The sequence below is a fragment of the Astatotilapia calliptera genome, chromosome 23 (genome assembly GCF_900246225.1).
Source record: "Astatotilapia calliptera chromosome 23, fAstCal1.2, whole genome shotgun sequence".
NCBI classification, from domain to species: Eukaryota; Metazoa; Chordata; class Actinopteri; order Cichliformes; family Cichlidae; genus Astatotilapia; species Astatotilapia calliptera.
This window is the reverse complement of record NC_039323.1, coordinates 20,120,985-20,148,109: the sequence shown is the minus strand read 5'-3', so window position 1 is coordinate 20,148,109 and position 27,125 is coordinate 20,120,985. Positions and strand designations below refer to the sequence as shown.

Below are 27,125 nucleotides of genomic sequence, written 5' to 3'. Positions count from 1 at the left end.
CAAAATCCAGCTCAAAAGCCTCCATGGTCTAAGAGAAGATGCTGTAACTAGACTACAGCATTCATTGAGCTGTTGAGTGGAATTCTGGGAGCTGTAGGAGGTCAGCTGGTGTTAACAGGCACATAAAGCGGGCACATTTTAAAGCTTTACAGCCTCGTGAAACCGTCAGTGCCTGTTTAATGAGACACATGCTGGTGCTGAGTGCTGGAGGACACTTTGACCCAGTGCAGGATAAATATTCCTACATCTTCTTTCCCACCACACGCTTTTAATGATTAACCAGCACAGAGGAGCCTGACCCAGTAAATCAGAGCGGAGCCACAGCGCCCTCTGCAGGCCACAGCATCCAATTTTCACCTTACAGCTTTGTCTTATGGGAAAAAAAGTGTCATGCTTGACCGTGCGGTTTCACCTTAAAATCATTGATTACAGTATTGAGTAGACATTTTATGGTTTACCGCCGATATTGACAGTTTATCTGCATTTTTGTGGTGTTTTCACCCTGAAATAGTGTAAAATTTCCTGTAAATAGATTTAAAATATCCACATTTTCTGTCTGGGTGTAGGTTTTGGGCTGCTAAACATCCTATTTTTCATATTTGACTTATTTAGTTTCATATTTTTAATCCCTTTCAATCCAAAATCTGGTGTTATTTAAGCAAAGTCCTTATTGAATGTGATTCTTGTGGAGGTTTTTTACAGCCAGTATTTTTAATAAATTGAGTTATTGTGACTATTAATGCCCTAATCTCACTTCTTTACCTATTTCCTTATTTCGAGACTTTAAGATGTGGTTTTTTTTTTCATATTTCACAATAATTTCATCCTTCTTGTGAGAAAAAACGGCTTTAATCATATTTAAACTACAGGATACACAGTGTAGTGTTTTCACAGTGTAGCAGCGCCCCCTGTTGGTGAAAAAGCTCACGTCTTCTTCCTCACAAGCAGATTTCAGGCTCTGTCTTCTTCTGTGGATTTCTTTGGTGTCACGGCTGTCGGCTCGTGTTTTTCTCACCTTCACTCACAGCTTTTGTCGGCCCTGAAAGACGATAAAGAGTTTCCAAAGAGGGCACGGCTGCGTTTTTGAGGAGGAGAGCCCTTACTGAGCATGCCCGGGATTTGCTTAATTTATTTTTAAGTAAGTCACAAGAAAAGGGAAAGAAGTTAGAAAAGAAAGCTGGAGCTGGAGGCGGTCTGATGTGAGAGGTTCTCAGAGCGTCTCTGATGATGAAAAGAAGGTCTGAGAGGCCTGAAAGAGGAGCCGCACACACAGCAAAGCCGAGGGCAGAGAAATATAACAACCAAGCAATGTTGGAGATAAAGTGATGAAGTTGGTTCAGTATATTTTATATAGGAATTTTTTTTGTCATACTTACAGAGTATCCTTTATCTGTGCAGTTGTTCTTAAATGTTCTGATGACATTAAGGAAAGTTTTCATGCAAAAACAAGTAAAAAAAAAAAAAGATGATGTGAACAAAATGACTTTTATTTACACAGTCCCTGTCTGTTACTTCTTGCAAAACACGAGCATGATATTAACACAAATACACTCACTGAACGACTGAATGATGATGAAGAGTTTCCAAAAAGGACACGGCCGAATGTTAGATGAGGAGAGCTCACTGAGCACGCCCGAGAATTGCTTTCTTTTCTTTTCTTTGTTTTTCAAATAAATCACAAGAAGGAGAAAAGTTCGAAAAAGAAAAGAAAGCTAGCCATATATATGACTTATTCACACCAGCCACTTTATTAGGTACACATGCTACTACACCAAGGTGGGCCTCTTTTGCCTTTAGACCTGCTTTAATACTTCATGGCATAGTGTCGCACAGCTGCTGCACATCCCAAAGGTGCTCTGCTGGATTGAGATTTAAATACAGACAACTAATTGTCAAGTTCAAGAAACCAGTTTGAGAGGCTTAGGTGTGCTGTCAAGCTGGAAGAAGCTATAAGCAGATGGATACTGTGAGCATGAACGAATGGACATCGTCAGGCACAATACTCACGCAGGCTGAGGTTAAACAACGCCCAATGTTGGTGAGTCTGTGAATTGTAGCCTCAGTTTCCTTTAAAAGGAGTGGCGCACACTGTGGTCTTCTGCTGCTGTAGCTCGTCTGCTTCAAGGTTAGATGGCTCTTCTGCATACGGTATTGTAACAAAGAGTTACCTGACTATTATCTGGGATCAACGAGCCATTTTCACTCAGAGAACTGTCACAACACTGAGATGGTGGTGTGGGAAAATCCCATCAGATCAGCAATTTCAACCGTGCCACTTTCAGAGTCGCTTAAATCACCTTTCTTTATAGTTTCGATGCTCAGTTAGAACTTTAGCAGTTCGCCTTGATTGTCTACATGCTCAAATATATTGAGTTGCTGCCATGTAATTGGCTGATGGCATAATTGGATTAACGAGTTGATGGTGTAACTAAGAAACCGATCGACACGAATTTACAATTAAGTCCTGACAGTCAAACAGTTTTTGATCTTTTTTTCCTTCTTTCTAGCTGCTGTTTCAGGTTAAATCTGATGTGTAGATGTTTGATCTTTCACATACTTTGTGCTGAAGCATCCAAATTATTTAGATTACTGAAGTGTCTGAAACTACATATATTGCCTACACCTTGAAGTCAACACCAAGCCTGTAGTGTTAAAAACTATGTGATTACAGCACACTACTTTCTATTCTCTTCAACACACCAATCGACCAGTTCCTGTAAAACTGATGAAACGCAGCAGGAGAAGTAGCTTTCATGAAAAATTCATGTTTACGATTAAAAAATACCACAGCGGCTCGGTCACTTAAAGGTTAAGGGAGGTTTTCAGGAGGGATCACTTCCTGAAAATAACATTTGAAACCAGGCAACAGACACAAACATTTACGGGTAACGGGTGATTAGCTGTAATGCAAAAACATAAGAAATATGTCTCATCCTGGTTTTTCAGCTCTGATGAACTACAAATGTTACTTCATTAAGGTACCGCCTCATATTCTTTTATGGGTGAACTGTAAGACCCGAAGAGCCTGAGAGCTGGGCTTAAACATCTGACACACCATCATCTGTCATGCATCGTCCAGCGGCAAGACCACCAGGAATCAGCTTGTCACATGTCGTGAATGAAGTTCGGCAGAGAATCAAAGGAAGTCGAGATTTCCTCACTTCCTCTCTGTGCTTCATTCAGGGAAGTGGTGTCTGTTACCATGATAATAAACTACAATTGCCGTGACAACCGCAATGTTTCACCACAACAAGTTTCAGTAAGTGACCGCCGAGTCACGACAGAGTTTTATTGACACGCTGGCTGAGTTTATTAGAGCAGAATCTGACACAGGAGCAGAAAGTGGAGCTTTATGGCTCAATAAAATGATAAAGACATTAAAACAGCTCAGCAACCTCTGTTTACATAAATCAACCACTTTTTGAATGGACCTTGGCAGAGTGACCTGAGAGCTGTGCAGATAAACACTCTGATGAAAGATCAGTCAGCTGAAAGCTGGACAGCAGGTGGCAGCAGTGAGCTGCGGTGCGTTCGGTATGGGAGGAATGCTGGGAATTTTCTGTGTGTGTGTGTGTGTGTTTGGGTCGATGTGTGTGGGCACAGAGTGTGTAGATACTGAGAGTTTAACAGACACCCAGAAATCAAAGGTTCAAGTCCTCAAGTAATCTTATATTTCTGGTATTTAAAGTAATTTATTACTGAAAAATATGTCACTGTACTCAAAGAAAGCACGTTTTAGTTTTGCTGTACTTAACAGAGTTGGGATATTTTCCTACAGGGATACTTTAATAAAGATCTAAGGGTTATTTTGATTGGCTAATCAATTAATGTTGGGCTCTATAAACAAAAAACAATAATCCAGAAAGACCTGATCAGATGTCTTGTTTTGTCCCAAATCCAAAATGCTTTAATTCTCAATTTCTTTTGTGTAAAACTAATAAAAATGTAAACATTTCATATCTGAAAACCTGTAAAGACAAAAGTTTGATGAATTGTTTTTGCTTATATTAATGTTTAATTGTGTCAGGGTTCCTGTACCAAAGACTTATGGGCAAAAGGGCATTTGTTGCTTTTAAATAAAAGGGAAGTAGGACTTTCCCTGTTACTTTGTCAGACATTGCAGTGCAAATCTGAAAATACAGTGGCCTGGATGCTTAGACCAGATGTACCAAATGTGAGTGCAGTGCTTATGAAGCATGGTAAATTTTGTACAGACAGTTTTTCAAACATTGAATGGGAATCAGTTCACTGCAGTCCTAAACAATGGTCCAGACCTCTGAAAATGTCTATGTTTGAATGCAAAGTTCCAGTGGGTTAGCCTACCCAGAACACATGCTGTCAAGGACCTGTTGGTTTTAATGTTCAGCTGGAGAAACAAACCAGTCCCTAATTAATAGTTGTCTTTGTTCAGTCGTTGCTTTTATGAAGTTGGTTTTACATTTTCACTCCAAGTGGAATCTACACCGAGCTTTGGGGATCCTAAAGTTTAAAGAAAAATAAGTTAAAATGTGCATTAAATAATCCTGTAATATTTTTCTAGTAGTTTTCTTATAATGCTCATGCATCAACTTTTCAGGGAAAATAGGGTAAATTCATGTATGAATACTTGGTGTTGTGATCTTTTGACACTTCTGAGCAGAATTTTGTGAAATTTGGTGGAAAGGTTGAGGAAGATCCCATTAAAGAGACTAGATTCTTTAAATTTGCAACATAGTTCACTGGCTTTTGTAAATTATCCCTGTGTACTTATTAGTATTTCATGTGTATGTATTTTTGTAACTCTTTCCACACAAGAGTAAAAAATACTAACTGTGAAGAGCCCTGTGTGTATTTGATGTCTGCAGGGAAACTATCTGACTGTCTAATTATGTAAAAATGTTGTCACCAGGCAGAAATGTTGCCCTAAAAGTTGCTGAATTAATCAACTGTTCTGCTGCTGCTGTTAATCTGACGGGATCACAGTTTTCTGATGCACGGTGCTCTGTGATTGGTGGGAACCAATTAGCTGCCTGTGATCCCTGTCACTAACACACACACACACACACACACACACACACACACACACACACACACACACACACACACACACACACACACACACACACACACACACACACGGGACTATTCACAGGCTCTGAATAATTAATGGATCCCCCTCTCTACTTTCTAATGATGCCTCTAGGGCATTTATTACATATGTATGTGCATGTGTGCATGTTATGTATGTGCCTCATGATGCACAGCACACACTCACACGCACACACTTCCTGTGTGACATTTTCTCAGAGAATCGCGAGCACGTCTCCAGAGTCTCTGCTGAATTTCTGCAGCACACACTCGCAGCGTGATGAAGAAATGATCTCTTCTCTTATGTAACTTATCAGATCAATCAGGAGTTAAATGTCGTTAAGTGTTTGAAAGGGGCAACAATCAACAGAAACACCTTTTTCACTGTTTAAATAGTTCAGCTTTCTAATTGTAGCGTTACTTTCAGTCTCAAAACCTTTAACTTACATTTCAAATATTGGACTTCCCACTTTAAATTTTTCCTTTTTTAACATTTCAACATTTTCAAGTCAAAATATTTAAACCTTTACCTCGTGAAAAGTGAGGGCATTTCTTTTATGATATTTAAGCTTTCCCCCCAAAATAATTATATTTTTCTGTCTGAAATGTTTTGATGTTCATGTAAATATGTCATCATTGATAAAAAGAAAACACTTTTGATGGATCGGACATGGATTTCTGCAGGCTCTTAACTCAAACCAGTTCTTCATTCCCATCCCAAACCTCAACATAAAGAAAGAAACCACCAGATCTTATTCTTTGGGAACTTTTTCACATTTTAACTTAAAAAAAAGAATATCAAAATAATTGCAAGATTGTCAATTAGCAGGACTGAGCATTTCATGTAGAGACATCTGGTGATATTTTATTATATTTTATTGGTTTTTGTATTCATTTGTCATTCATGTCTTTAATCTAAGATTAAATGATTCAGAGGACATCACTTTGGTTCTTTTTTGTCATTTTGAGTTATTGTTGTGGACCAACGGATCATCAATAAATAGTGGTTACAGCTTTTCTTAATAGCTGAAGATATTTTCCACTTCTTATGCCAGTTTCCACCTGCTCCTCTTCTCTTTATCTGGGATTAGTGCTGTTATCACTTCACCCCCAGCTGCCCCCTTCTCCTCCTCCTCCTCCTCACCCCCTTTCCTGGTCTGCCTCCTCCTCCTCCTACTCTTTGCTTCCTGGCCATGAACCAATCACCGGCCTCGTTGTAATGCAGCATAACTTCAGCCCAGTGTCTGGTCGAGCAGCTATTGTAACCAGATTAAAACACATTATGTGCAGTAGCTTGTGTGCACTCAAACCTCTCGTGGGATTATTGGACATCAGCTGTTTGCAGCCCCCGATCACTCCCTCACACTTACACACACTTGAAGGTGTGTGTTTCAGTTGTGATTTTTAGTTGTTTTCAGATATTCACGAATTCTTAATCAGCTGGGCTCCATCTGTGCTGCAGCAGCATCCCGTTTCGCTGCCAGTTTTATGCTGTTTATTGTTTTGTTTTTCCTTAAACATCTGCTGGTCATATCGGATGCATTTTTCTCATCGTTTTCCGTCTCTTTAATGTTCATTTTGCTGTTTTGTTTATAAGAAGTTGGAAAATCCCTCAAAAACAAACCATAATTAAGCCAGTTTTTCTTCTTTTTTTAAATTTTGACTTATTTTTTAAGCTTTAAAATACTATTAAACCAAAGTATTGGTCTGTCGTTGTTCTATAGCCTCTTGTCAAAACAAAAAAAGGTGATCTTTTAACTTAAAAGTGATTAAGTAGTCAATTTCACCCCATTTTGTAAATTCAGATTAATTCATTTTACAGCACTACTTTCTGTTATTATAATGTTCCTTATTGTCGTCTTTGTATCCCACCAAAGTTGGAGCTTAACATGGACTTCACCAAACATATTGTTAAGTCCAGTTTTGAACCTTCTGTAGCTTTATAGCCACCACCATTTCTCCTTTGTGGAGCCACAAGTGATCATATATGTGTAGGACTGAATTGTCACGTAACTTAAACTAGTCTATTTAGGATGCTGCATCCGGAGCACAGACTTATTGGACTGTCTGTTAGTATAATTAACCGCACAATAAGCCAAATTACTTGTCAGACAACTGGATTCAAAAGTGCTCCAGAAGGGACAGACCAAACATACACTTTGACGTTACGCTGATGACATGATTCAGCTTATTACCAAATCCCACAAATCGGTTCAAACGTGGTCCAGGTCTATTTCTGTAAGTCAAGGAGGCCATGCCCTTAATAATAGAAACTGTTAACCTTAATACAGTAATAAAAACCTTCACTCACTATATAGTTGTTATGAAGGGGAAAATTTGAAAGTTTGATGGACACACTCACCATTGGAGCCAGCCTCTAGTGGACATTAGAGGAACTGCAGTTTTTGTCTTTTTAATGAGAAAGCGTTTATGAGTAAAAGCACAGGGATGAATGCTCGTGTATATGATTCGATGTCAAAGACCACCGTAGCTTTTTAATGGTTTGAGGTTGGTAACCACATGATCCTCATGTCTGTTGGAGAGAAGCTGCCCTATGTGTCTGCACATGCTCAGTGAGCAAACACACACACACACACACACCCTTCAGGTGCCAAGCCAGCCGTGCATCGCCCGGCCCCCTCCCATCCCCTCTCATTGCCCCTCCATTTGCATCTCCATGGCAACAGACTGGGCGTCTGGAGCGTGGGGTGGGGCAGGTTTCTCTTCCCTCTCCTTATCTCCACATTCACTCATCTCCATTTTTGATTTGCATAAATCTGTTCAAGGTCACCTGTGCGATGGGAGTTTATGTGTGTTTGGTTTCCTAATGATGTGGGAACCAAAGAAAGGAAATCCCCACACATCATTAAAGCCGAGAGGGCAGGGTCTACACACGAGTGCCTGATAATGTCATACATCATATTTAAAAGCATTTAGTGTTCAGAATCATTTTGTTTCAGAGTCAAAACTGTTTCCTGACAGCTGGGGACGCCCCCGTTTCTTTGTAGTGAGGTTGTATCAGAATCTGAGCCACTGTCTGTGTGTTATGTGCAGTAGGTGGCACTAGAGTAAGCCTCCAAGGAGCACAGGTCTGGCATCAATAAAAAAAATCAACATGGCTTAAGTGGATGTTCTGTTTTGATCAGTTTCACCAATTTCTTTGCTCTTTCTGACAAGAAAGTGAAGCCGCTCCTCTCCACCAGACTCCATTCACAAAAACAGGAATTTTGCCTCACAACAGAATTTGTTTGCCTACTTTTGCCTTGATTGTTTAGTTGGTTAAATTGTATGAACTTGGGGTTATAAAGAGTTAGTTTGGATCTGAATAAAGGGGTCAAAAACAAAAATCACACAGCAGCTCCTGTTTTCTGTGAGGAAAAATCAGTTTTTGTGAATGAAGTCTGGTAGGTATGAATAGTGTAATTTTTAAAAAAAAAATTCTCGTGTGTTATTTGTGTGAACTTGTGTATGTACCTCCACAGTTGTTCTTATTATTCAAACATATTGTTATTATTAACATTCAAACTTAATGAAAGAAAACTGAAATCTGCAACACAACACGCTGACCTGATTTATTTCTCCAGATGTCTCCACATGTGCAAAACATCATTGTAATTTGTGTGACTAATGCAGTTTATCCCTTTTTACTGAAGCATGTTGTGACTGTTTCTCTTCTCTCTCCTCATGTCCTCCTGATGTTGGCTCACCTGTCCACCTCCTCCAATCACAGGTAAGAGAAGTAACGCTGCGTTTAGTTGTTGGTCGCCTCTGTAGCCTAAAACAGGACAATGTCTCCTTTATTTGCTGTTTGACCTTTGACCTCTGTGCTGTTGAGTCATTAGATTTTAGCTGTTGAAGCTGAGTTGGCTTCTTTAAGTGAAGCATGTTTATGAGTGTGCAGATGTGCAGCACCTCCTTTTCCTCTTCCTTCCTCCTACCAGAGGGGGACACTCCCTGCCTGCTCCCCCCTTTCTCTCCCTCCTCCTCCGCCCCCCTCTGCTAACTGACCCATTTTCCCCCGTCTCCAGGGGTTGAGGGAGAACGTGAGGCAGTAGGTGGAAGGGAGGGTGTTGTACCTCCCACTGCTCCCTAAGTCTTTGATGCAGAAGAAAAACCCTGAACTCCTGCAGGATGAGGAAGATGAGCGTGTGTGTGTGTGTGTGTGTGTGTGTGTCATGTTTGATTAGAGTGCTCCCCGCTGGGTGTTTGCTAAACATGATTGTCACAGGAGCTCGTCTTTAACCTGTTGTCAGGAAGTGTAAAACTAATGTTCTTTTACTGGCTTTTTCACACAAATACAAATACACCAGTGATTTTCCCCATCATTGCAGACCTGATTGTTTGCGTTAAAGGTATAGTCAAATATATTTTAAGGTTATTTAACAGGAAGAAAAAAGGATACTGTACTCATAAATGTACTGTACTGTACTCAGTGGTAACAACAGCTGCCTTACTGACAGAAAAGTTCAGGATGTCCTCACTAACGTGACTAATGGTGATTTGACTAATGGCTGTCATTAGTCAGATGATCTTCTCTGACTAATTGACCTGTGTCAGACTTCTGTTACAAAGTTGTACTCCGTCTTTCAGACTAAATACAGGTGGAGGCTCTTCACCCAGTATTGACAGCTGAGGTAAACAGCAGGCTTACAGTCTTCTACTGAGATGGGAAAAGCTATGGTGTACAGTCTAAATTTAATGTTTTTGGGGATGTTTTGTCCCACAGCAACAGGAAGAGTAAGAAAACAGAACTGCAAACGATCGTCTACAGACTGTAACTTTAACAGGTTTCTATCCGACTGGAACCTATGTGTACCTACAAACTCCTAGTTATTATTATTATTATTGTTATAAAGAATACTCAAGAGTTATTGTTGAAAACTTTTGACACTGTGCCCATTTTTGTTTACATTTTCACTCTGTAGGTTTTGGGGGGCTGAAGGCACCCCGGTGTAAATTAAATTCTACGTACAGGAACTTTGGGGGCGGGCCGAGCAGCTCTGAATATTAGTTGTGAGTGTTCAAAGATGTTCATCAGCCTTTTATGAATGCGAGATGTTTCCTTGGAGACAAAAATAGAATGATGGAAATATTAAAACTGATTGAATGCAGGTTTAATTTAAACAGCTATGTTATTGATTTTTATTCACGGTAAACCGTTTTTATACGCCGCCTCTGCTTCATCGGCTCTTCTCTGACAGTTTAAAATAATTCGTCAAGCTGAAATCCTCCACCACAGTTCAACATATATTTGCAGTTTGATGAGATCTGTCTAGCGTTGCGTATCGAGTAAACGTCTCCGGCTGTTTTGGTCATTTTAACACGTTTTAAGGGCCGAGCAGTTAATCCCAGAAACGGCAGACTCGACTCCAGATACAGAGGTGTGTGTTTCTCCCTCGTGGTGGTGCGGCATGTCAGACACGCTTTGGCAGTGTCTGCAGAGCTGCATACATATTTCATGTGAGGCAGCCAGAGCGTGCCGACACAGCAGATGGATGCTGGGATGGTCAGTCAGCAGATACACACCACCTCTCTCTCTCTTAGTTTACCTCTGAGCTCGCCTGTTCCTGATGTATTGATCAGTATCAGTGCTTTAAAATGAGCCTTGTTTTATAACTTTATATAGATTTATGCATCTGTACTCGTGTAATGCTCGCTGAGACCCAAAGTGACTGAAGTGACTGGCCTGTAAACAGATCAGAGTCTATTCATAGTAGATTCAAATGACTGCTATTAGTTATAAAGTATATTATTAAGACTTCTTCACACTAGACTCTAGTGTGTTTATGTAAAACCCATAAAATAAATGGCCTGATTTTGCATGTGTGGGTGTTTATGTCATTTCAGGATCAAGAGCTGGAAATATGATCCACAGAAAGATTAATTCAAACCTTTTCAGTGTTGCTTAATCGTCTCTGTTAAAGGGCGTCTGCATGCATTTAGAATTGAAACATCTAAATGTAAGTAAATCTAAAACTAATATATCTTGAAAGGACTCCGGCAGGGTTTAGCTTTGGCCTTTATTAAACTGTAAATAGTTGCAGGATATCAGTGAGGAGTATTTTCCCAATAATCCCAATAATCATGAGGGCAGTTGCTCAAAATCCCTTTTTAGAGAGCGAGGTTGGACGGGTTACATCGGCACTCACTGTATCTCCAAAGGCCTCAGAGAAAACTAAACATGTGTTGAGTCTATATTAAAGATAACCTATAGCTGTCATCCTGTTTCTAAGCCACTAAAATAAAGAAGATAAAGTGAAATTTGCCTTGAAGAAAGAGACAAAAAAAGAAAAAGAAAAAGAAAAAGAAGAAAGAGGCTTGTTTCCCCAATGTTGCTCCCAAACCATAAGGAAGATGTGAATTTAAGATCTGTTGAAAACCGAGGAAAAAGACGCGTGTATAGTGTCTTAGGAGCAGTAACGTGTTTCTGAAGAGGTGATTTCTATTCATTCAAGGCTTCAAATGTTATTTTAAGGCTTTTCCTTTGCCTTAAATGCAGCAGCAGAGCTGTTTCCAGACACTTCTTGGTAATCCCATTTAACAGCCATGTCTCCATCTTTTCCTCCATCGGTTTTCAGTCTCCACCTGCCGGCTGCAGTTGACCCCCGGTTAATCCCGCTGTGCTCGCAGATCACCATTTCAAATATCCAGCTGCTTTGTGTCTCCTTCTATAAACCTCGCCGCAGTGACCCTCTCTGATGTGGCGGTGTTTGTCCACGCTCTTGCCGGGGTTGGGTGCTGCAGGGCCCGATAAGGGCAGTGGCGGCGGCGGGGTCCCCAGAGAGCCAGATTAAAGCTTAAAGGACAGGTTAAAGCTCTGCAGACCTCTGCGGACACTTAGATTCCAACTTTACTGCAAACAGCCTGCACCAGGAAGCTTAAACTCACAGGAAAATGAGAAATAACCTTCCTCAAAGTGCGCCGGCTATAAATCCCTCTCACTGGTATCTGTCAGAGGTCAGGACCCCACACGGGGTCACCAGATAAATCTGGGAGGTCACGAGATGATTAACGAGAGGAAAGAGAAAACAAATCCTCACACACACACAAAAAGCTAACAGCTCATTTTGGAGGACGTCGAGATAAAGCAGCCTCTTACCGCAGACAGCTCTGATCTGTTTCTGATCGAGCTGATCGATTGGAATTAACACAGCGCTGACTTTGACGAGACCTTGTCATTTTCCTGACCAAAAGCACCCACCATCAAAGTGCCCTTGAGCACTCTTTTACCTGCAGAGGGTAGAAAAAGACACTCTCCCCCCCCCCAATAATTTCAGTCTTTGTTTGCTTTCTGCTGCAGATTTTACCTTTTAAGAGGGAGGGCGCCCTCACAGGGAGAGCGCCTCACTGTGTTTGTACCAGTTAGTGAGCCAGCAACCTAAAGCCTTTAAAACCTATTAATTTGAAAGCTGCATTAGTTTCTGGACTTGATTTTCTTCCTCATTAAAGTCTTAGAAACTCACGTTAGTGTTCTAGGGTTAGAAAATTATATATTATGGAAGAAAAACCGGTGAGTTAGGTTTGGGTTAAAATGCATCGGTTGCCATGTCTTTTAAAGATTGGTTGCCATGAGGACCCCTCCAAAGACGTTCTATTCTGCGCACAAAATATCTGAATATGTGGATTAAGGTTGTGGAGCATCAGTCTAAATGGAGAAGCTCAATTCTGCTGCTTGTATCCTCGACCTGATGGGTGAGGGAAGGACTGTAGATCGACCAATAAGTCGACAGATTCAGCTCCATCTTCACCACAACAGATTACTACACTAATATACTTACTGTTGAAATACACTACTTACACATTTGTGCTCATGGACCCAAAAAACGTGACGTTTTGTTTCCATGAACTGAAGCTCTCATGTCCAGACCAAGGTCTGACCTCATGGTTGCCCGATTGGACGAATAAATTGATTGCAGGTGTTGAGCTGAGCTGTACACAGACTCCAGGACACAGACTGTCCCTCAGGACAAGTCGCTGTTTTTTTTTTCCGGTTTGAGAACCAAACCTTCAGAAACACGAGGACTCGCTGACAAACATGCAGAGGACGGTTTTCATGTCTCCACCTGCCGTGACAGACTCCGCCGCCGGAGTCAGGAGCTGCATTGGTGGCTGTGACATCACTCGAGTTATCTCACGTCTGAGTCCGAGGCTGCTGCGGGATGAAAGGCTGCGAGGTGTGTTTGATGTCACGGAGGGGCAGCGTGCGTTGGCGTGTAATTTGCCATCTCGGCATGGAGTTTGCTTCCACCATCCCCCTCCTCACCTTGATGCACAATGTTTCCAGCTTCGTGTGACAACGGCAGCCTTTACCCATCTCCGTCCAGCTGTTTCCACCTGTGCTTGAGCGGCAGCGACCCTCTCCGTACTTCTGTCGTCAGGTGGAGGTGCGTTTGATGTTCGGTGTCTCGTTGGGGGGGGGGAGCACATTAACTACCTTTATGTGCTTCCCAATCGAAAAGTGGAAGGAGAAAGTTGCCCTCAGCTGCTCGTCTAATCTCGATTAATCCCACTAATCATCCACCCGGCGTCAGAGGCCGAGGCCTGACGGTGAGGAAGAGGAGGGTGAGTTAATCCTCCCCCGCACTCCTCCTCCTCGGAGATGAAGGGAGGCACTTCAGAGATGAGAAGTCGTGATGAAAGAAAGCGCTGAGAGAACAAGTTTCCACTCAGGATTTCGCTTTAATTTAGAAACTGATCAAAGAGGCGCAGGTCACGTGACAAACAGCAACCGCAGACCCACTTCTCACTTCCACCTTAAATATTTCAAAGTTGGAGCGGTGATGAAGCTGCACATGCTCATAGTGACACTGGGTCTAAACACAAGAGGACCCCCCTAAACACAGCATATGTGTAATCTTTGCTGTGAGGTACCTGAAGCTAAACAATGTTTTTAAGGTGGATTTATTCTTTCAATCTGCTCTTTAACAGCCCAGAAGCCCGCAGCTTCATATTGTTCCAGTGTGCAGATCTAAGGAAGCCACTTTTCCATCTTTTTCGTGTCCTCATAACTTCATAGGTTGGGAGATATCCAGCCTAAAGGCAGAATCACTTCCTCAACTTCACTAAGGCGGAACTCCTTAGTGTGTTATTACTGCGATCATCAGCATGAGCCCGGTGTTTCAGGGACTGTAAAACAGGAGGGAGAAACTCAGATCTATGTTGGAATCTAGTGGTTCCTCTGGAGATGGAGACCTCTTTCAGACTTTTCAGTTTCTGCGTCTTTATTTTTATGTTTCTTGCTTACTGTTTGGGATTAAATCAGTGCACACTCAGGTTCAGTTAAACATCACTTAAATGTTTGTGTGTATTCCACCATCAGAAGCTCCTCAGCTCCTCTTTCTGCTGCTTCTTCCACCTCAAATTTGATTTTGTGCCCCTGTGGGTGCAGCTTTTGCCTCCATGGCTGCCCGGGAGGCTTCAAAGAGCTTGACAGACAGAGAGGAGAAAGAGGAGGCTCCACCCCTGCTTTAGAGGAGGCGGTGCAGACGGTAAAACCAGAGCTGGAGTTTGCTCTCGCGTGACCCCGCTACTGCCCAGCTGACTTACATGTAGATCAGAGCAGGAAGTAAAGCCACAGCTTAGGGTCATCAGGTCCTCCGCATTTATTTTAGGAAAGTTTCCAGCCTGCTGAAGGGAGAAACCTGCTCCAGAATATAAAATCCATGCTTCAGTGTCCAAAGTTGGAAGACTGAAACTGCCAGAAAAGGGAAAAAAATTATCAAAATAATAATAAATAATAGATAATAGATAATTAAAAAACAAAATAATTGCAAGTATATATGTGTATATGTATATGTATGTATATGTGTGCGTGTGCGTATTCTAATTCATTATTCATTGTTGCAAAAAGGGGGCTGTACTTCAAAAGGTTATGTAAATAAAAGAAAAAAGGGAAGAAAATCTAAATTTAAACAGGAAGGTAAATAAATGCAGGTATTATTTAAAATGAAACGCATACAGGAACAAACCAAATCGGAAGCATTCATTTATGTGAAATTTGATAAATTAATTAATAGCCATGAATGTTTTTTAATTTTTTGTTGTTGTTGCATTTATATTTGTTATTTATATATTCATTAACACATTTATTTTTTTTTATTTTAGTACTTTTGGTCCTCCATAAGAAAATCTTAATGCCATCCTGTTTGTTTTTCATATTGCAGGACAAAAGAATTGTATTACAAAAATAGAGATAAACAAGCTTCAATGGACAAACCAATAAAATAAACACAAAAGTAAAATAGTGAATAAGTGAATTAACACCTAAAATGTCAATTAGTATATTTTTTATGAATAAGCTGTTGCATATATATATTTTATTACTTCATTCTTTCTTTCTAATTTGGGATTTTCAGTCCTCCTTAAATGTGTTTGAATGAGTGAATAAATAAACTGTTTGCACTTAGTTTTTCTTTAAATTGGAATTTAATTTAATTCAATTTTTTGGTTTGTTTTTATTTTGGCAGCTTCAGGCCTCCATATATTTTAGCCATAGTGAGGAGAAAAGTGTCCTTCTCAGTGTTGGTGCCGCTAACAGAGCTTCTAAAATAGCCCAGGCTCTGCTGTAAGAGTAAATAATAAACACGTGGTTTAACACTCCGGCTCCTGTGAGGTCTCCGCACCGTGTTTCCCCATCATCCTTTGCTGCTGCCGCTGGCCGGTGTTCAGTGTGTGTCTGTGTGTGTGGAGCGGAGATCGCTCAGAGTGCAGCGGAGGACGGTGCGGTGGCTGTCCGGTCCGGTGTTTACTGTCGGCGGGTTAAAGTGTGAGCGGAGGTCCGGATCTTCAGCTGGAAATTCAGCGGCATTTGGAGCACAAGTGAAGCGGGTTTGAGGAGCGAGAGGCCCGGCTGGCTGCTGCGCGGCGCTGCGGGGGATGTGCGCACACAATGGGAGACGGTCCGGGACTCGAACAGCGTCTCCCCGCCCGGCTTGGTTTGTAAATACACCGGAGCTGGAGCCGGGACTCAGCGCGGAGTGAGGACCTCCTCTGACCGGGCAGGACGCCTAAGACACCGGGAGGAGCTCAGCTGCGAGCCCCGTGGGAGCCGCGGAGGACGCGCCTGTGTGTCGTGAATCCCGCTGGGATGAACCCCGAGTGTCTCCTGCGTTCCAAACCGCTGTTTACACATCTGGATGAAGAGGAAAGCCTGGGTTTGGAGCTGGTTTATGGAGTTAATGCATGTTAGTTTACTGGATTTACCCGCAGACCCATCAGCAGCCTGCAGAGGTTAGTGCTCAGAGGATAAAACTAAAGGAGCAGTTCACAGTTTCTCTTTGAATCCGAATATTTTAAATTAAAGGAGCAGTTCACAGTTTCTCACATGAGCTTTGAAGGAGGCGATGTACCTGCTGGACAGTAGCAGCTCTGAGAGGATGGAGAGAGGAGCTCCTCAGAGAAAGACTGTGTACCGGATCTCACTCACGCTGGTGAAGAGGGAGAGCTTAGAGGATGAGGACTCGGTGCCCCGGCGGGCAGAGAACCCAAAGGTGGGCGCCTTCAGGCGTGAGGGGTCGGCAGAGGTGCAGCGGGGAGGTCTGCTGGAGCAGCTGAAGGAGGTGGAGGACGAGTCGGAGGATTTCTCCTCTTCCCACGGCTACATGCGGAACTTTAGGACGTTCAGCACGGGCCAGCTGGAGCTCGGCAGGCTGAAGATCTGCCGGAAGCAGCTGCTGCAGCGGGGCGCCAAGGCCACCAGTCCGCTGGCGGAGCCCGGGCAGGAGGACGGCGGCGAGCGGGAGGTGGAGGAAGCACCACAGGCGCTGGTGGAGAACGGTGGTGTTGGCGAGAAGAAGAAGAAGCTCCTGAAGGCGAAGAGCGTGGAGGAGCAGAGCTCGGAGCCCGTGAGCAGCGTCGGGAAGCTGGCCCACTCTAAAAGTAACGGGGCGCCGTCCACAGAAGGCCCCCCGGAGACTCCACCTCCTCTGAAGCGCCCACCCGGTCTGCTGCGCCGCAGCTTCAGCTTCAGGCACTGGAGCGGTGGTGAGCTGCTTCGCCTGCGGGCGCTCTCCAAAGACAAACACCACAGCAGCTCCGGCTGCATTGGCCAGGACGCCGCAAAGAATGACGAGCCGGCTGCGCCGCTCCCCACAGCCCGCCTCCTCGACCCCACCAGAGAGAAGAGCAGGACACTGGAGGTCGGCGCCGTCCTCAACAAGACAGACTCCATGTCCGAGCTGAGCCGCTGGGAGAGGGCGCAAGGCAGCAAGAACCGCACACTGGACAACAGCGACCTGCTCCGGCTGGCGGAAGAGAAGGACGCTGCCGGGGCAGCAGGTGGAGGCTTCCTGCTGCGGGGAGGTGGGGGACGCTCCAGCGAGCGGCGCCTGGTTCGCTTCTTCAGCGGGATCTTCTCCAGGAGGGACGGTGCTTCCACGTCCACGCCGGTGGGGAGCCCTAGCACCAACAGGTCGCTGCGCCGCAGCCGTAGGACGGCGCTGTCGCAGTCCAGCACGGAGAGCATGAACGGAGGCAGCGCTGACGGTAAACACGTGACCACAAGGGTTTGAGTGTGTGGATGTTTGAGTGTGAAGTGTGTGTTTGTTTTAAACAGCAGGGTGGTGTTTGGTTGAGACTCTGCTGCTGTTTGTCTTTCATTACTCGGAGCTCAGCAAATTCAACACGAGGCAGAGCGCCATCACCTCCATCCAAAGCATGGTGAGACAGAAGCCAATGAAGGGTTAAAAATGTCAGACAGGAAGTAGGAACAGGGAGCAGTTTGACTTTTATCTGCAGCATCCTCTTTCCATGGAGAGGGGACGAGTGGAAAACATGACAGATGAGAGGAAGTGCATTAGTTGTTGTTCTCACAGCTGGATGTTTTCTCCATCAGCCTCTGTCCTCTGCAGAGGAACCTTAAAGGCTCCATAAATGAGTCCGTGCAGGACCACAAAGACTAAACACAGAAACAAACACATAAAGCAGAAATCATTTGTAGCTGTCTCGGCTGATGCAAGGTTTGTTTAGAGGCTTTTATTCTGAAGGAGCTCTGTTTTGTCCTGTTCTTAGGGTCTCTGTGACCTTTCCACAGGCGTTGGGTTCTGCAGGTCTCTCAGAGGTGGACTAACAGGTTTAGAGTCTGATCACACAGAGGAGGTGGGGGTGGGTGGATGGTTGTGGTGGTGCAGGGCATGGCTTCACATGTTTGAGATTCCTGAGGCGTTAACCCCCCCAACCCAGCGAGCTGCTAGATGACGACGTCTGGCAGGTAAGCTGTTGTTTCTGCAGACGACCTGTTTGTCCTGAGAGAAGTCCTGAAACTGGAGGCTGAAGTGTGGCTGTTCACACCTTCAGCAGTGTGGGAAAACCTTTCAAATTAAAATAACTAAAGGCAGCAGAACAATTAAATGCTGCTTTTCTCATTGTTCCCTCACATTTTGCAGATTAATCAAGAAAATATCTGTCAGCCTGATTTCTTACTTTGTTACTTTTTCTCTTTCATGTTCACACTGACCAAGAAAACCTCAGCAGGGAGGCCTTTATTTTGAAGTTCAACGTTCAACTTCTGTTTCTTTTGGTTTTTGAATGACTCGATTCTCTCTTCTGGCAGCGCGTTCAAAGGTTTACGCCTCCGCAAGACGAAGGCAAGCCAGGCTTTTAACTCCTAGTTTGAAGGCACAAAGCATCGCGTTTAAAATGCTGCGGCGCATTTTAACAACGGCTCCTCACCGCAGAGCGCACACACTCTTACGGCTTGTGTTTAACATGCTGCACGCGGCTTTCAGGCCAGCGTTCTGTCAGTTTTGAAGTTTAAAAAAAAAAGGGCTCAGTGTTCCTATCAGAAACACCGCCGCGCTTTGGTGCTCATATTGGTTGTTTAGCATGCCGTGCTACACAGTAATATTAACAAATTAATTTTATTTATATAACACCAAATCACAACAACAGTTGCCTCAAGGCGCTTTATATTGTAGGTAAAGACCATTCAATAATAACGGAGAAAACTCCAACAATCACATAACCACTTGTGAGTAAGTGCTTTGGCAACTGTAGGAAGGAAAAAACTCCCTTTTAACAGGAAGAAACCCCCAGCAGAAGCAGCCTCAGGGAGTGGCTGGATGATGATGATACTAAGAATAATAATAACCAGGAACGGCGCATTTAAAGAAAATAATCTGTGTTGTTTAATTTCAAATCAAATCAAATCACTTTTATTGTCACATCACATGTGCAGGTACATTGGTACAGCACATGTGAGTGAAATTCTTGTGTGCAAGCTTCACAAGCAACAGAGTTGTGCAAAATACAATAATGTAAACAAGCAAAATACAAGAATGGCTACATCTGAAACTAATAAATATATGTACAATATATAATAGTATATGCATTTCTGGATGTGTATACTAAATATTTTTCTGTGTGTGTGTGTGTGTGTGTGTGTGTGTGTGTGTGTGTAATTTGGCTAGACTCTTAGGTCTAAATGAGCTTCTAGCATCGACATACATGCTTCTCGTTGGGTGTTTGGCTTCATTAGCTCCACACTAATCATAATAACCAGAAGTGCTGTAAATGATTTAGAAAATGTTGTTGGGCTCTGCGCTCTTTTAGTCCATGTTTCGGTCTGTTTGAGGTATGAAATGTGGTGAAATGTCGACTTCACAAGCTCATGTTACCTTTTTTTAAGATTCCATGTTCTCCGTAGTAATCATTTTAATAAGAATAATAACTGTAATTAGTGTTTAATAGTTAGGAAATAATGTGTTTGGACGCTGTGAGCGACAGCTTCCTCGTCTTGCTCTGACGTGCCACTCTAATCTCTCTAGTCGATCAGTTTTTTCTTGTCATTTGACTCAACACCTGTATGCGCTTACCTCATCCTGCTGCTGCGTCCTGATTGGGTGATTTCAGAGCACCTACTCATCAGTGTACAGAGGGGAACTTTTTTTTTTTTTCTGTCCGAGGCCAGGGATTGTTGTCTGATAAAGACGGCCCCTGACCTCGCTGTCTTAATGGACTCGACTGGTGTGTGTGTCTGTTGGGAGTAAATGTAGGGGAATGTGTGTGTGTGTGCGTGCGTATGTGTGTGTGTTTGACCTACATCCGCAGCCATGCAGAAGTAATATGGGCTGTAAAAATGCACACACTCAGTCTTGGATGCCAATTACTGCGTCTACGTTTGCATCAATTTATCTGCTTTTTTCTTTATCTTCCCAACACACACACACACACACACACACACACACACACACACACACACACACACACACACACACACACACACACACACACACACACACACACACACACTCGTGATTCTTCAGCAGCTGAAGCTCCTCCAGATGAGTCGAGCTGTTTCTCAGTTATAGCTTTGATCCTCCTCTCTGCTTTGCCTCCATACATAAACCTCACACACACACACACACACACACACACACACACACACACACACACACACACACACACACACACACACTCACTACAATGGGTATAATAGGGAGAAAATCCTATTAGAGGAAATGCTGCAGCAGGGAGCAGAGATGGAGGGATGATGGAGAGATGACTCTTCTCCTTCCTTACTTCCTTCTCCTCATTTCTCCTTTTATTTTTATTTTTTTCCTTGCTCGTCTCCTTCTCTTTATTTGACATCATTTTCTGTTTCCTTCCTTAAAGTGTCACCTGTTCGCTATCCTAACTTTGCCTCGTTTGTTCTACATTTCTTCTCTTTCTGTAACTCCACTTCTTCTCCTTTCTTACTTTTCCTTACCTCGTTTTCTTTTCTTGTTTCCTTTTTTCCTTGCTAAATTTTCTCCTCCTTCATCCCTTCATTTCATCCTTCTTTTCTTTCTTCATTCCTTCACCTTTCCATCCTTCCTTGTTTCCTTCTGTCCTTGCATGCTAGTCTTGTGTGCTCCTAATTTAATTCCTTCTTGTTTCCTTAACTCCTCCTTGAATCTTTTTCTTTTTTCTTCCTTTCCTTAACTCTTATTTCTTGTTTCCTTTTTATCAATCTTCCCTTCATTGGGTCCTTATTTCCTTCTCTTTTTGCCTTATGTTTTTCATTCCTTTATCCCTCCATTTGTCTTTGCTTGACTCCTTTTCCCACCTAGCTTTCTTTCTTCGTTTGCCCAGTTTTTCCTTTTTTCTTTTAATTTCTTTCCTCAACTTTTTTTCAGGTCCTTTTTTTCTCCATCCTCTGGTCTGCTTGTTTCTTTCTCACTGCCTAATTTCCTTCATCTGCTCCTCTTTCCTTTCTTCTATTTATTGTGTCCTTGCTTTATTTTCTTTCCTTGCTTCCTTCCTTGTGTTCCTCTCCTTGATGAGTTTAGTGAACTCCAGACAGAAAGAAGATGTTAGATTTGATCCTGAAAGCTCCATTTACTCCATTTGTCCATGCTGAGGTCAGTTCGCAGGCCATTCAGTCTTTAAAGCTGGCTCAGTTTCTTCTCACTTAGGTCCAGTAAAGAGCATTATAGTCCATGATACAGCTACACAGAGCAGGTTTAATTTGAGTTTGTTCTGCAGAGCCGAGGAAGCAGAAGTGGGCCAGATGCTGTCCTGGTTCTGGGTCTCCGGCGGGGACTCTGGCTGTATCATTACTGCAGGCGGGTCAGGCCGGCGGAGTGTGGTGTGTTAAAATAACCGGACCCGAGTGTGACTTCAGGCCGCGGCCTGGAAACCATCAGCCTTCTTTATTTTTAACAGCACTCGCACCAGAGTCTGTGAGGAAAACTGCATTTAACAGACAGGACTCTCTGTGTTTCACAGCTGCAGAGACAAGCTCTTCCCTCTTTTCTCTGCAGTGTTTTTAAATAACTGCATAAGCATGTGACGGAGCTGTTCGCTCATTAAAGAGCTCGGAGACGCGTCGATGTTGTAACACTGTTTTCACTGCTAACCTTCAGTGTTAGAGCAGCGACGCCTTGGCCTTCTGCCGCTCCCTCCTCGCTGGCAGCGTATTAGCTGGCTGCTGTGTCGCCTCAGTGCTGGAGGTTGTTCAGGGGTCCTGCTTGTCCTCCTCCTCACTTCCTCTTCAGAGCCAAGTTGGCCCATGTGGCGAGGCTTTGTGGCCTCTGTGAACAGAGCCGTGAAGCAGCACGGTCCACCTGTGTGCAATGAAAACCATTGATCACAGAGCTGACAGCTGATTTGTCATTGATTGTGTTAGTTTAAACCAGACGTGACCTGAAGGTCCTGCTGATGTTCACCACGTTTGCCTGGATCAATATCAGCCTGGTCTTTTCCTCACTGAGCAATATGACCTATTAACTTATTATCGGCATGGGATCAGCAGATACCAAAAGCTGAGGTGTTAGAGATGGAAAAAGTTGGAGCTTTGCATCCCTAACTTAAGCATATAAAGCCTCAAATGGTCCTGGGCCCGGTCACACTGCAGTCTTTATAAAATCTCGATTTATTTCTTACTAAATTTAATGTGGCCTTCGTCACTTTAATGGTCAATATAATAAACGTCTAGAGTCTAAGTGGTTAATAAAAGATCAGTAATGGTTTTCAAATGGACCAAAATCCAAAGGTCGTGGTGCTTGGTGTGTTCCTAATATTTTGGCTCTCTTGTATTTTAATAGATGATCATTTTGTGTTAGACTGCACACTCCTCAGGCTTCTTCATATCAGTTACTGGCTGACTGAGCTTAGCTTGTTTGTGTCCTGTAGTCCACGACTGGCCCAGTGACGTTGGCGTGCCGGTTGGAGTCCCACCCTTCCCCTCCCTGCAGCTTACAGCTCTTACATAAGGCTCAAATCCATCCGAGGACGCTCGCTGTTATGCTCTGAATCACCCCTCTGATACGCAGCATCAGCAGCAGAGCGAGCCAAAGTTGAGATGCATCCGGGACGGCGGTAACGCCTGATGTAACCACGCTGAAACAAACACCTCCTCCTCCGTTCTTTAGAGAACAAAGGGAGCAGAGCAGCCGAACTGATGAGCTAAAGATGCTAATAAACCTGGAATCAGTTTACAGACTGGTCTGTGACTCAGACCAGTTCTTTACTTCACCTCTCCCTCCAATGCTTTTTGTCTTGAGTTAAATTGGGACATTTTTTTAGTCTTGGCACTAAAATGAAGAAAGTAAATAAAACCGTTTGGGTTCATTTTCATTAGTCTTCTATCTTCCTGTCAGAACACACCCAAAAATGTTGTTGTGGTTTCTGAAAGGATTCTTGTCAAACATTAATAAGCAAACAGATTTTTATTCTGCAGTCTGAATCCTCACGTCAGTTTAAAGTTTAGTGTCTGTATCTGATTGTTGCCTGATTGTGTGTAGTTTTCAGTAGCTAAAAATAAGAAAAGCCTAAAGATGAGTCATTTTGTAGACAGACAAGTGGATGTCGAGAGGGAAGCAGATTCACACATAAAGATGGAAACGTGGCTTTTTTGGCAGAGTGTTTTGGCCTCTGTACAGAGTGACTCCTACACGTGGATTTCACTGATTGTTGCTGTGGATGATTGCTGATGGTTATTTGTGTGTTTCATCCTTTGGCTTTTCATTTTTGTGACAGATCCAGGAGAGAAGGACAAGTGCTGCCTAAGCAAAAACCTTAGACTGTGAGATTTCCATCAGTAATGGGAACATCTAAAAGTTCATGTGTACTGTAAGCCAATGCATACAGATTTAAGGTTTGACTCTCATCATCCACTGAAGCACAAACTGGGTGTCATCAGGACGCTACAACATAGTGCGAACACCATCCCCACAGACAGAGCGGTCAGGGAAGCAGAAGATTACATCAAGAAGGCCCTGAGTAAATGTGGTTATCCCAGCTGGACTTCTGTCAAAGCTGGGAAGGCGCCTAAAGAAAGGACAACTGCTGCCTAAGCGAAAACCTGTAGTGATCCCGAATGTGTCAGGAGTATAGGAACAGTTAAGACGCATTTTCTCTAAACACATTATGAGTCTAAATATTTTGTGGACATATATGTAGTCACTGATGATGAAAACATGAACAAGATCATGACTGCGTCTCCTAGAGTCTGCATTCCTGTACATCCAAACGGCGTGACCTTGGCCTAGATTACTTGAGTTTAGTCACCAATGGCGAACCCTTCCACACCTTTTTAAATGAATGAAAAACTACTCAGAGTTGGTAGGAGCAGGTCAGGGTGGCTGATGTGCGTGTTCAAAACACAATAACTCTCACCAGAGACCAATGCCTACATCCTGGTGTCCTTTCTGAGGTCCGGGCTGTAAAAGTGTCTCTGTGAAGGTTCGGAAAAGGCAGCGCTTTCATCATAACCTATTTGCAGTCCCATCAAGAGGATATTTTGGGGGGAAATGTAACCTTATGCTTTTTTTTTTTTGAGGAGATAGAGGTGAAGGAGGAGGACGTGAGGAGGCAGTGGGAAAAATCTGAGTGTAAGAACGTGTCAAAGTGTGTCAGAGTGAGCGTTAGATGAAGGCTGGAGCGCAGTTTAAGGCTGCTTGTTTCCAGGTGAAGTTCCTTCCCGCCCACACTTCTGTCTTTATTCTGCAGCCTCCGCCTGTAGTCTGGCTGATGGGGGTGAAGGTATTATGTTTGCTCTGACAGCGCTTCAGTTAAAGAGCTGTCTCACTGTAGAGAGCATTTCATTACAATGAGAATACTGATGCACTTCAGCCATTTAATACCTGCTGTAATCCTCGACTGCTAGACAAACATGTGGTGTGTTAATAGGCTCGAGTTACGTCTTTCCAGTCCTTATGTAAAGATTATTCAGGTAAACTGAAGCTACTGTAGTGTGTAAGATCAAACTGCTACTCCCCTTAATTAATGAGCAGCTTTTGTTAATGAAAGAACACTCGGAGCCTTTTACAGCCTCTCAGACGTGTTTGTTTCTGTTTTGGGGCCTAAATGCACAGACGCAGCATCGTTGCTCTGATTAAATGAACTCCTGACCATGAGTGTGTTTCAGAGTGTGTGTGCAGCAGTTTGTAGCCGGCGGTATGACGGCGGCTTTATTTGATTTGAGATGAGGATGAGAGCGGCCGGCGTGCTGCCAGCCAACCAGCACTGTGTGTGTGTGTGTGTGTGTGTGTGTGTGTGTGTGTGTGTGTGTGTGTGTGTGTGATGGGGGATGGTTGTGTTGGACTGATTAAAAGGCTGATATTTGGGTCAGTGTGTGTTTGTGTTAAGCCGGTGACAGTGAGTCTGACGAGCACTGCTTATTGATATTGAGTCTATTAATGGACTCTGTTCATCGATTAGGACTTTATTTCACCGTTGATCGGCTCACCGATGACGCAGCTCCGCCTCACAGCTCACTCTCACTGTGTAAAGTTGCTTTTTAAATAATTAATTTACTTATATTTATGTAATAATTCTCCACAGTGGGTCTCTTGGTGATTTCCAAGGTTTCATGTTGGACATCTTCAGATTTTTGAGGTCCAAACTGACATTTATATTAAAATCAACCAACATATGATACTTCCATATCCTGTCTGATCTAAATGAATTCATTTCAGTGGTCACTGAGACATAAAAACTGCATTTATAGCACCAGAAAGCTTTATAACTGTCATCAGTCAGCCCTGAAAACAGCTGCTGGAGGCTTCTCTCCTTTAAATAATGCCTTTGTCCAACGAGACGTTGCAAGAACTTATTTTGGACATAATCTGGGCAGCTGAAGGTCAGATTGGAGAGAAGCCACATTTGTACTTGTAATTACTGACGTTTCATTGTTTCAAATCATTTCAGTTGATTTCAACCTTGTGTTTCTCCCAGTAACAAGTATAAACTGGAACGCAAACCTCTGTTGTGAAAGTTCAGAGAAACTAGGAGTGGTACAAATGTTTGTCAGCACAAGATCCCAAGATTTATACTTATATTCCTGGACGTGACACCCCTCCCCTCTTTTATCAGCAATTTCCATCAGTCTGGGCTCATATCTACTAGAAATGGAAGATTTTCCAGGTTTAAAGCATGAAGTCTAAATTTATACACAGAAGTTTCTTTTTCTGTCACACCTGAATCCCAGGGCCCACCAGCAGGAGCTAGAGGCACATTTTGTTTTATAGCCACAAGCTTTCCAACTTGCACAAACCTTCTGTGTGACGTGCAGAGATCAGATTTAACCTTTTAACCAAAATGAAATTGCTCGACACGTCTTATTTAAAAATCTGCCATAAATAAACCATCAGCTGTAAAAAGATCCTGCAAAAAAGAAAGAATTTTGTGGACTTCGGTGCAGCTGAGAAGTCATGACTGACACAGCCAAGACCAACAGACCAAATCTGTGAAATTTCTGTGCACCAGGCTGTGTTTACACACTGTATTTTAAGGAGGTATTCAGAGGACGTGGAAGTGAGAACAGAGCAACTAAAACACCTTTTCCCCTTATTTGTTTGCATGAGCAACACTTTTTATCAATGAACTGAAGTTCTTCCAGTTTAGAGGGTGAAATGTTCACATTTGGAGGCTTAAGAGCCAGTGAACTCCTTCATGGTGTCTAAGCTGAGGGTCCGGGTTGTCCGAGTATCTTTGCTCTAACAGTGAAGGAAGTGCAGCAGGTGAACATCTGTGTGTCTGTGACTCACATGCAAAGGTTCGTAAGCATGTGATCAGACCACAAAGAGTCCGTTGGACAGTTTTGCATAATTTCCCTGCTGTCTCCTTTGAGCGCAGGTCAGACGAGACCCTTCACAGTGTCACTGTGCTCCTGCAGGAGCGATGCCGATGATTAGCTCGCTCTGCGTCTCCATTTCTCAGGCGTGAACACAGCTGCCCTGTCAGAAAGAAACACACCTGCAGGCGCTGCATCTCTGAGACTCGTTTCACTCCAAAGCCTTGCCGTTGGGTCCCCGTGCCAGCAGCTCCGCTATCGCCGTGGCAACTTCCTCTTTGCCCTCCTGTGGCCTGGGGGAACAGCTGAGCGAGTGGTAACACACAAAGCTCTCTGTTGTCCGAGGCTCTGCAGGTTTCTGTGCCCCGAGTGGAAACCTCTGTGTTTTAAACCCAGCTTCTCTGCGATGGATCTGCAGACCCCCCCGTCCCCTCCCCATCCCCGCCATCTCAAACCCACTAATAACACCCCCAATGCAGCATTGGTACACAGAACTGAGCAGCTTTGACAAGTCTGAGGTCAGCGGAGGGGGCCGGGCTGTAAGTGTAGATGATAATGATGATGT

General features: G+C 43.4%; 1 protein-coding gene across 9 annotated transcripts in view; it reads left to right on the top strand.

Moving 5' to 3' along the window:
- Positions 1-27,125, top strand: part of agap1 (ArfGAP with GTPase domain, ankyrin repeat and PH domain 1) — a 179,805-nt gene that overhangs the window by 32,284 nt on the left and 120,396 nt on the right. For 3 of the 9 annotated variants that reach the window (XM_026158516.1, XM_026158515.1, XM_026158514.1), the window contains exon 1: positions 15,545-17,550. The exons of 3 other annotated variants lie outside the window; for them this stretch is intronic. In XM_026158516.1, coding sequence (XP_026014301.1) covers positions 16,410-17,550 — 1,141 coding nt within the window. In that variant the 5' untranslated portion in view covers positions 15,545-16,409. Of the gene's footprint in view, positions 1-15,542; positions 17,551-27,125 lie in introns of those variants that run through there. 3 more of the 9 variants (XM_026158518.1, XM_026158517.1, XM_026158519.1) reach the window with 2 other exon arrangements.